At 39.8% G+C, this 11,313-nt stretch overlaps 2 protein-coding genes across 2 annotated transcripts in view; one reads left to right on the forward strand and one right to left on the reverse strand.

The window, feature by feature from the left end:
• Positions 1 to 7,092, forward strand: part of igf2bp2a (insulin-like growth factor 2 mRNA binding protein 2a) — a 46,003-nt gene extending 38,911 nt beyond the window's left edge. The window contains exons 13-16 of the mRNA XM_079664541.1: positions 188 to 271; positions 424 to 555; positions 757 to 870; positions 2,387 to 7,092. Coding sequence (XP_079520667.1) covers positions 188 to 271; positions 424 to 555; positions 757 to 870; positions 2,387 to 2,485 — 429 coding nt within the window. The 3' untranslated portion in view covers positions 2,486 to 7,092. The remainder of the gene's footprint in view (positions 1 to 187; positions 272 to 423; positions 556 to 756; positions 871 to 2,386) is intronic.
• Positions 7,093 to 7,094: 2 nt separating this feature from the next.
• Positions 7,095 to 11,168, reverse strand: tmem41aa (transmembrane protein 41aa). The gene is made up of 5 exons (XM_079664542.1): positions 10,902 to 11,168; positions 10,215 to 10,365; positions 9,483 to 9,644; positions 8,999 to 9,137; positions 7,095 to 8,317 (listed from the first exon to the last, which is right to left on the reverse strand). Exons 1-5 carry the CDS (start codon positions 11,060 to 11,062, stop codon positions 8,097 to 8,099), a joined length of 834 nt encoding a protein of 277 aa, XP_079520668.1. The 5' UTR covers positions 11,063 to 11,168; the 3' UTR covers positions 7,095 to 8,096.
• Positions 11,169 to 11,313: the final 145 nt, after the last annotated feature.

The following is an 11,313-nucleotide window of genomic DNA, read 5'->3' on the forward strand; positions in this document are numbered from 1 at the left end:
TTTTAAAAAATCCTCTCCGAGCCGCCTGAAGAAGTGGAACAGATGCTCAATGAATTCTCATACCATAGTCTCATTTATTTGTTGGAATACGCAGACTTCTTGAATGATGATTCAGTGGTTACATGCACTGAATAAACACCTTTTCTATTTCTATCCATAACCTGTGTGTGTGTGTTGTGTGTTCCAGATTGCTCCAGCTGAGAATCCAGATAGTAGGATGGATGGTGAGAGGATGGTTACTATTACTGGAAATGCAGAGGCTCAGTTTAAGGTAACCACACAATGAAATGCTGTATGTGTATGCAAAATTGCTACTTGATATGCTTGATTCATTTTGTTGTGTATTACAGTAAACAGCAGTGGATCACTGTGTGTCCCCATTTCCCAGTCTCTCCTTGTCTCATTCCCTCCTCTGTATTCCAGGCCCAAGGTCGGATATTTGGGAAGCTGAAAGAGGAGAACTTCTTCTCAGCGAAGGAGGAGGTCAAACTGGAGACACACATCAAGGTTCCCTCAACCGCAGCTGGCAGGGTCATCGGTAAAGGTGGAAAGACGGTGAGTTGTTGCTTGAAGTGATCTGAATTATAGACAAGGATGGAGGAAAAACAATTGCATTAACTTCAGCTACATTAGCCATAAATAGCACCTGGTTTGCCTGGTTTAACCAAACAGTATTTTTCAGTTTACTGAGTAAGTCAGTGAGGCTTTAAGTGAGAATTAAAGCAATATACTAAATCTCTTGAGGTTTTTTTTCAGGTCAATGAGCTGCAGAACCTTACAAGTGCTGAGGTCATCGTACCGCGGGACCAAACCCCAGACGAGAATGATGAAGTCTTTGTGAAAATCAGCGGTCATTTCTTTGCCAGCCAGGTACGCATAACAAATGAACACAGATATGTTTGCTATTTGGGCTGATTAGAGATCTGATGTCAAATATGGTGGCTTAACTTGGTACATCAGTTTTTTTGTATTAACTGTTCAGAAATGTTTATGCGATAATGCAAATTATCTTCTTTAACATGTGCTCTGAACATTGGTTAAAACCAGGAATACAATCATTACTTTTTCACATTTTAGAGTCAGTGGTTATTGCATGTTTTAACAGAAGAAAAGTTGGATATCTCTTTTTTTCACATTATAATTCAGAAAATACTCTCAACAGCATTACAAAGTTATTAAATGAATATAATGTTGGGTTGGGATCAGGGTAGGATTTTCACGACGGCCATGACGTTATGCCCCACAAATAATTGTACGTCCTAAGGCCACCATGGCCTGTGTGCCCCTGAAACTTTTAAAATCTCGAAGTTGCTTTAAAAGCGACAGAACAGTGTTTTCTGAACTGCATTATGCTGCGTTCACAACGGACGCGATGCGAATATTGTCATCGCTCAACCGCTGGAGTTTCACTGCGGCTGTCAGCTGTGTTTACTCCTGTCATTCAAACAGGACGCGCTGGAGAGGGGGCGGGGCTTATTTCCATGTAAATACTGTGGTGGAAACCAACTATGACAAAATTAACCTATTTTACACTGATTTAATTGTAATACACGTTCCAAATGATGCCAAAGTAACTACATACTGATACCGGTTAGTAAAAAACATGAATTAATGCTTTGACAAGTCTGCAGACAAGACGGCAAGCGAAAAACCTTTTAAAATCCTTGTTTTCTGAATGGATCGATCCGGCTAAACTAACCTGTAGCTGCTCCGTCCACACTCACAACAACGTCCTAAAGACAGAATTAAAGCAGCGATTGTATTCGCCATGACAGTCTGTGGTTTGTACATGTTTCACTTTTGCCCAGTTTCTGACCAGAGCTGTGAGGAGTTGAGTAAAGAGACTCTCGTACTCTCGAGTTGAGTAAAGAGACTCTCGTACACACACAGTGTTTCTTCTGCTCTGAAATGGAATATATTTGTTACATATTAATAGAATTTTAGATTTTTTGATTTGATTTTGGATTTGTGAATGGGAGAAGTAGTAGATGGAAAACATACCAAACACTAGTTATTCAAAGTAGAGTATTTTATTTTATATACAGGCCTATATTATGATATCATGTTTGACATTATTACATAATATTACAGAATCGTAGTAAATGGATGAGGATTCAAATTCAGCTAGAAGTCATTTTCTTTGCTACTTTAGTTTATTAGTTCTTATTATCTTTAAACAATTTAAGCATATATTAATACAATTTACATACTGATAACTGCAGGAAAAAACAAACCCACACAGTCAACCTACCCCCAATGATGCTGAGCAGTTCATAGGAACATGACAGTTATCTGTTCATTAAAAGCCTAACTCCAAGGTCAGTCTGGTACGTGTTGTTACATATCAGTTAACACCCCGTCCTGTATGTGATGTCTCTCCGCACAGACTGCACAGAGGAAGATCCGGGAGATCATTCAGCAGGTCAAACAGCAGGAACAGAAGCACCAGCAGGGCACCGCCGTGTCACCGCACCACGCCAAGTGACCAGCGGGGCGGCTCCGGCGGGTGCCAGCCAATGAATGTAGCCCTCCCAAACGGACAGAGACCTACCCAGACAAAGGCCACGGCCAAGGGGGACATGCAGGGCAGACCAGCAGCACCAGGATCAAAACCAAAGAACTTCACTAGGGGGGAAAACAAGTAAGAGCCAAAGGCTGAGGGCATTGTGTGCACTGCCAGCCCCGTGAGAGCAGATAGAGTGGAAAAAAACCGTACTGATATAATATAACAAAAAAAAAGACCAAAAAAATCTATAAGGAACGTGGACATGGCAGAGAATTTTGGAACTGCTGTCGTCACAGTTCCAAACAGGAAATAGTATGTCGCCCTGAATAACGTTATCTCTTTAGTTGGACTAACATAGGCCTAACAAACTGATAAAGCAAATGTATTAACACAAGCGTATACGAGGCATTGTGATAAATATTTTAGGTTAGAACGAGCGCGAGGGACAATGGGCTCTCACATGAGTTAGAGATATTCAGATTGAAAGATGAAATATCCTTAGCAGTATTAACACAGAGTAGAAAAGTATATTGATACACACTGAGAGTACGCACTGTTATTTTACTATCAAAATGACAGAACAACTTGGTTTAGTTTCTAATATTTGTGCTTGTTCCAGAGATTGATTGTGCTCTGACAGCCTCATAAGGCAATTCCCCTTGTGTGTTCACAGTATAGGCCACTGAAATCAAAAGAAAAACACTTGTAAGAAAATATGGTGAATGGGTCTTTTTAACAAGCCTGTGTGTGTGCCAACGCAAAAGATAACGTCCCTTTTTAAGTGTCTCTCACCAATCATATCTGATGCTTCTACTCTTTTTTTCTTTTATTTCTTTATTTTCTGCTTATTTCTGCTTTAATTTCTCATCACTCTCTCTCATCTGGCGTGTTTTTTTAATAGGTTAAAAACATATTTGTTGTCAAGGAACAGTTTCTTCCCCCATAGCCCTCATTGAACTGCCACTTTCACTCAACAGAGGTTAAACGCATCAGAGGAATTTTTAAACTGATATAATTCTTCCATGCTGTAAAGTAACTATAACAGCATTCATGCTTGTTGTCCTGATATTTAAAAAAGAAATCTAAACATTGTCTAATAAAGGACGATCAGAGCAAATCTTAAAAACACTATTTGGTCAAACTTAATTTGCTTACAGGTGACCAGTCTTTTTGAGCCACACGCTCGGCCTTATTTGGGACGTCATGAGGTCCGACACAAACATAAGAAATTAGACGTTGTTTTGAGGGAGGGTGCTCACTTTTGGTGTGTGAAGTGGCAGTGAGGAAAAAGTTTTGGGTTAGAGGGTGGTTTGGGAGGCACTGTATGACCTGTGGTACACACACAACCGCAAACGTGACCGCAGCCGTGTTTGGCTTTAACCCTCTCTTGTCAGGGAGCTTTCTAAAACGGCATGACAGCTGTGAATGTACGATATGCAGCCTTTTAGAAGAATCACCCCTGCCGTGTCCAGCAGGCGGGGCCACAGACACACAGATTGTCATTCTCACCCTCGCTCTTTCTTTTAACTTTTTCTTTTTTGTTTTATTTTGGCGAGCCAGCCGACCGCTCTGCGAGTGCGCTGGACACGCAGGTCCTCCTGGTGTCCCTTTACTGTGGAGACCATGAAAGCTTGTTGCCTTATGTCAACTTTTAGACACCACCCATCAGCTTCATCTTCCAGACGCAAGGTTATTGCCAATACGCACAGCTTCCTCCGTGTGTGTGCGTTTGTGTGCGAGTGCGCATGTGTGTGTATATATATATAAAAAGAGAGAGTAATATTTATGAATCTATTTTTTTCCTATTTTGTGATGAGAGCTATTGATAAGAAACAAAAAGAAAAACAAAGTCCTTTTCTTTTCTTCCTCAGTGGGACACTGCCATATTATTTTGAAGGGAAGTGTTTATTTTCTTGAAAACTAGACTATGAATAATAATATAAACAAAAAAACCTGAAAAATAGGAGAACAGTTAAGTGAACCATCGATAACTTTGGTCAGGATGTGAACAGTGCGCATGTCAGTATTGTGATCTACCTCAGGCTTCAGGGTACCTCAGTCCAATCTTTCATTTCCCCTTTTTCCACATTTTGTATGCCTTGTTAACTGATCATTTTGAGCGTTTTTAATTTTCTTTTTTAATGAAAAAAAGACAAAAGATCTACAGTAATCTCTAAACTCTTCAGGTCCAGTCAACTAGTGAAACTTTGTCAACCCTGTTGGACTGTCTTTACCTGGACGCCATACAACCTCTTAATGATACACGTCAAAAGGATTTCAAAGTACATTTTCTGTAGAAAGGAATGAAGAGCAGGATCTAAGGGGTACATACCTGCCCGAAGTGGTTCTGAATGTGGATGTTGTGTACTGATTTCACAGAAATCAGAGAAAGGAAAGAAAAGTCAGTTGAAAACAAAACAGAAACCAACCATCTGTACCTCCTGCTTTTCCCAACTGTACCTCCAGGTTTTTTTTAGACTTTAAAAAAAACAACAATGAAGTTTATTCACTTGTGGAAAAAAAAAAGATTTTTTTTAAACAACCCAATTCAATCGTACCAGCTCTATTTGATAAAAACATACTCTGGGGTTGATTTGAAGAAAACACAAAGCTGCAAAAATAGACTGACGGGACTCTTTGAACTTGATGTAAAAACCCTAGTCTTCTGTGTAGAATGTAGAACAACTCTAGTCGTTGAAATGTCACTGTGTACGACAAGATACCTGTATATCTGTAAACATGTACAATAGAGTCACACATTAATGCATCGTTTTCTGTTTCTATAACACTCATCAGTCTACACCTGCGATGTGAGAGATGGTGGGAGAAGTTTTAGAGCGTCACAGCTTGCCTCAAAACTGACCTTTAAACGGTTTTCTCATCAATCTATAGATGATTTTTTTTTTTTTTGATGTGCTGTACATTTCAGAATTACCTCTCAGAATCCAAGGCTGACTTTAGTTACTAAAACCGATTTAGGGCGAAAAATAATTAAATAAAGAAATTATATAGTGAAAGTTAGTGTTTGTCTTTGGAGTTCTTTTAACTGTTGAGAGCTGATTTTTATTTTTTATTTTTTTCGAGGGCAGGCTTTTGTCATCAGATGAGCTGGATCATTGTCCCAGTGAACACAGATTAGCAGTGCTGAAATAAAACATAAAAGGTCTATCGAACTCACACAATGCCTGAGGCTTGCTGTAACAACAGCAAGCCTCCCCACAGCCGGTACAGTACCTCATACTGATGATGATCGCTCACCAGACCTGATTCAAATGACCCCCTGACCTTAGCCACACCAATGCAGTACGGTGCTTTAACTCGAAACACGTGACTCCTGTGGTGGTCTGCTTCACTGTAGTAGGGCATGTCATGGAGAGAACGGCTCTTCGCTGTAGCACTGGAAATTGCAGTTTGTCACTCATGGTTTAACTTGGCAGGACTAGCTTTTTAAGAGCAGTATTGAAGGCTCGTCTCTTGTGTTGCAGAGGACTCTTCAGATCTCTGTCTCGCTTGTGTTTTTGGCTCTTTACAGTCAGTGCAGGTTTCCCTCCAGCTGGTTCGGTTTCACTGTGTGAAGAGCACAGCGTCTTGGTTGTTGTAAGTCGGCCGCTGTCTGAGGAGGAATCTTGTCAAAACTTAATAGTTTCCTTTTAATTTTAATTTGTACTTCCAAGGATTGGTGTTTCTAGGTTTTTTGGTTTGTTGCTAGACATCAATATTCAGTACCAGAAAACCACAATTACACACATCACTGAGGGTGTACTGTGTTGTTAGTCATATCACATGGTGGTTGGATAGTTTAGACTTTTATTTTTCCTGTTGATCTGGTTTTTTCTCGTCATTTACACTGATTTAATGATGTAGTCCGGAGCAGTAGCTGGGATGCTTTGCTTTAATATTCATTCCTGTTAGATCACTACCAATTATACTAGTTGTTCAATTGTGGTTGAAATATCCTAACTAGAATGTTTAACAGGTTTGGGAATCACGATGGAAAAATAAATGAATCTGTGACATGCATAAAAAGAGGGTTGACAGAGTAACCAGGTCTGATCAAAAAGAAAAAGCTAATCAAATCTTGTTCTGTGACTGAACAAAAAATAGGGCATTCAACAACCATCCAAAAAAAGATAGTTAGCTGAGGAAAGATTTAGTAAAGTCTGGTTTGATGTAGGCAGAACCACAGCAGTGTTTTTGTCTTGTCTTGTTGTTAAATGGGAGAACACAAAGCATTGCATGAGACTGTTGTAGGCGATCCAGTAGGTACACTTTATATAGCACTAGACTTTCAGTAGTGGTTTTCCATGGATCCATTTCTTAACTGCTTTTCACCATTTGGGAGATTCCTTTTGTCCCCTCAGTAGGTCTCAACCCTCAAGTCCTACATTTCCCACGGGCCAAAAGGTCCCAGACACCTCAAGGTAATCGGTGACTGTGCGCTAGAGAGACATATATGATCCATTTTTAATCCATCCCGTGGATTCATGCCTTTCTGGTAACAGCCAAGCTGTTGTTTTGAGTTGTGAGTGAACTGTATTGCTGAGCAACCTGGATCTGAGCAATAAATAATATTTGAAAAAAGAAAATGCTGTTTTTCACATTTACTGTTTTATTATTCCAAAGTGTTTTTACCTCTGAAATATTAGGTGTCATGTCATTCGGGATCTAGCACACCATAACTGTACATTCAATTTAAAAATAATTAACATATTTGAAGAGACAGAAAGCTGACATTACATTTTAAATCTTAACCCACACAAAGAAAGAGTTTTAAGATAACACTGTGCAGTGTGAATAGCCCTGTACAAAAGACATACGGACAGCCAGAGACGCAATATAAATGATCGATTGAACACATCCTGGATTAACTGCACCTTTACTAAAGTTTCAGGTAATGATTAGGTATCATGACATTTACTCAGTCATGTCATTTAAGTTTTTTGTTTTTTGTTACCCCAAAGACTGAGGCCAAATTACACAATTTGAAAAACTTTGAGTTCCAACAAAGTTCAAAAATATCAAAAATTGCAGAACACCCTGCATTACAATTTATACTTAAAATGTGATTGTCAAAAAAGAAAAATACAATTTCAAGTATATGCTGCAAACATATTTCAATTACAAATATAGGTATTCACACAAACATCATCTGAGCCATTAAGCTACAACCAACATGAGCAGGCTGTTACATAAGTTTTCCCAAACTGGTGGAGGTAGAAGTCAGAATCAGAGTCCAGCACTGCACGACAGGCACTTGAAACACTGGCTGTTTACATTGAAGCCAAGTCCCCTTTAAACCCTTCCCTTTATCCTTATGATTACTGTACATTAATGTATCCTTATAAATGTACTGTGCTCAATGATGTTGTGGCATACTGTAGAATAACAAACATTTGGTTAAACAAAAATACCTGGCTACAAATCCCAATGTGCCAGTCTTATTTTTTACAGCTCTGCATCTCTAGGTGGCTCCAGAAAAGATAAAAGAAACCTTTACACTTTAGTCAGCAGGTTGTTTCTGAAGAGTCATCGCTTTAAATACATGTAATCTTCGAGGCAGAGAGCCAGGGAAAACAACTCCCTGAACAAATCACTGGACCTTCTTCTCCGTGTTGAGCCCGTTCTGTGACGGGACGTCCAGTTTGAGGCGGTTCTGACTGAAGCGGCGGATGAGGGCGCCGGGCAGCAGCGCCATGCAGGCGATGGCCAGCAGCTGCAGCAGCCTCCCCCATGAGAACAAGTCGTCCAGAGACGCCACCTCAGACAGCATGACGCCCGTCTGCACACAGATGAAGTTGTACGGTAGGAGGCCTGCAGACATAGATGGCAGGTTAAAAACAAAACTTTAGTTAGACATCAAATGAATGTGGAGGGTTGGGAGAAATGTTCAATACTTAAAATTTGAAGGCAAATAATAATGTGATGTAAATCGAGTCAAGACTTTGTGAGCAGTTTTATGTAGGAACTATATTCCTTCTTTCAAACTACACCCACCGACCATATCACTCTGCAGAAGGAAGATTGTATCTACTCGTGGACAAAAAGCATGCAGTTCTTTAAAAATAAAGTACTTTCTGTATGAAACTGTTCACAACAAGAACTGTGAATTATCTTGAGTGACTGGGTCATGATTTCCGGGAAGAGACGTTGCTGGGAGTTCTTTAGGTCTTTTGTTTTTTGGGCTTTGAGCACCACAAGCCGTGTATTCGAGAGAAAGAGGACACTTTTACAGCCAATAACTCACACACAAACAATCTGGATTAATAAATAGCACTGCAGGTATGAGGACAAATATTTGTTTTTGTTTGGGTGTAAACTTTCCCTTTAGCAAATGTCACAATCACATGTTGAAACTGATGATTTCACAGAGGGACGATTAGCCGTATTAATTAGCACGCACCTAATACAAACAATAATTAAAGTAGCCAAAGTGTGAGTTTAGTGAATGTGAAGTCCTTTTCTTTTCATGTAAGGAGATCCTTGTGTTCTTACCAATGAAGACTGAGCAGATAAAGTGGGTGATGGGGATGTTGGCAATAGGGGCCGACATGTTCAGAAACCAGTTTGGAGTCATTGGAAAGAATCTCAGGAAGAGTAGAAAGAATAACAAACAGTCCTTGTTCTCCTCAACCTGGTAGAAAAGATAAGATTTTAAAAGAGATGTTAGGACATATAGGGAGAGTAGTAGTGTGTCTGTTGCTTTTTGAGATATTTTCAGTGTCAATTTCATATCTTCTCGTCACATTTTGGGGAATAAAAATACAAAACAAAACCTGTAATCACCCCCTGTATAACTTTGCACATGTATATACATGTAATGATAATATGTGTGAGCAGAGCATTCGGGGCAGGAATATATAACTTCATATTCTCAATGAAAGCCTACCATAAAAACTCATTTATTATCAGAATATACAGTAGAATTGAATCAATTTGTTGCCTTGAATAAGTTGTTTACATGGTGTCACAGATGTACCTTCCTCTGTAGCATGGAGACCTTATCAGGGAAGAGGTTAGCGATGTAGCGCTTTCCAAAGGTCTGGGACAGGAGGTAGCACATGGTGGAGCCCACAGTGGTGAGCACACAGGCAAGCAGCAGTCCTTGATAGGGTCCAAATATAGCTCCTGCTAAAATATTCTGCATAATGACAAGTGGAGAGGGCCAGAGTGATTACACATAAAAGTGTTTAATGATCGTCACAGACATGCACATCAAGACAATCTACTGCGTATCTCTTCCTGCCAAAGGAGAGAAGTACTCTTTAATCTAACAGTGGTTCTGTGCTGCAAGCTCCGTTTGGGGAATTAAATCAATGATAATGGGGAAGAAAAACTGCCACAAAAGTCTTATAATGTCTACACACAACGAGAGTCTGACATCCTTTTATTGTTTGAGCTTGCTGGATATTTTTATCCTCTGCAGTGTGAGTTTGGAGAAGAGACTTTTTCATTTTTCCTTATAGCATACTTAATTTGTGTCACACCTGCCATACGTGTTATTTTCTAATTGGCATTCAAACCAATAATTGTTTTTGTAAAACATGTCAACAAATACCGTGACTACCTCACACCCACGAAGATCAATGACTTGCTTAATTGTTGTAAACATTTTTAAAGACATCCGACACGTAAAATATCCATGGTTTGCCTTGTTATCCAGCGTCAGTACAGAGAACACCTGATCTTGAACACCTGCATTTTACCCTACCAGAAATGAAGATCCAGGAATGGCAAAGGACTGCTTGTAAAGATATGCACTACAGAAGAGCAGCAGGACATATCCAGTGTGCTCCGTCTTGTAAAACTGCAGGAGCTCAGACAGTTCCCTCAGCTCCTCCAAGTCTGAGGGGAACTTCAACCTGCATGACATCCATACTCAAGTTAGTCCCATCATGCACTTCTTCCAGGAACAGATAATAGGATATTATGGTAATCAACAACATTTCAATATTGACATATACCTGATGGTGACAAGTTTATAAATGCTGATATGTGCTTGTTTGATCAATTTCAACCTGAATTACTGGTAACACTGTATTGGTTTTGGCTGCTAAGTCAGAGGACTGAAGTTAACACATTGACCTAAAGTTAGGTTTACAGCCATTAGCAGTTGTATTGGGTATATAAGTGGTTATAAAGTGTTTTACAACTGTGTAATGACGCTAATATTAATAATTAATGGGTTTTAAAACTTTACTTAATGTCATATCTTACAGTAGGCTACATATCTACACACATATATTATAGAGTGAGTATTTCCATGATGAGATTGTGTGTGAGATAAGAGCATGCTTATGTAAGCGGTAGTGATATCAACGTTACAGTCAAATGCACATTTTGTAGATAAAAACATAACCTAGTGAACTTTATAATCTCTGGATAACAGACGCGTCACCTGCTGGGCTCCCCGGAGCTGTCAGCGGGCTCCCCAGGCTCCTCATGGTGTCTGTGGGCGGCTGGAGGTCTCCGCGGCGCAGCGGGAAGGTACAGGGACAGAGAGTACAGGTACACACTGGCTGCAGCCACCACAGCGAGCAGTCCCACAAGAGAGCGCATATTCCTCCACACTGTCAGCCTGGAGACGGCTGCTTCTCTTCCGTGTTGACAGTCAGAGTGGATAGAAGAAATGGCCAACAACAACTGCTGCTTCTTCTTCGTGTACTTTAAGGTTTAAAGGTAGCTGACATCATTGGTGTTACTGCCATCTTCTGGAGGCATTTACCTAACCGCTGAAAGATATTTTTTGTATTCACTCAGCAATATCTGTAATATATGTATATTAAATATGTTTATAATGGTATTTGCAT

Source organism: Notothenia rossii, assembly GCF_949606895.1.
Source record: "Notothenia rossii genome assembly, chromosome: 2".
NCBI lineage: Eukaryota > Metazoa > Chordata > Actinopteri > Perciformes > Nototheniidae > Notothenia > Notothenia rossii.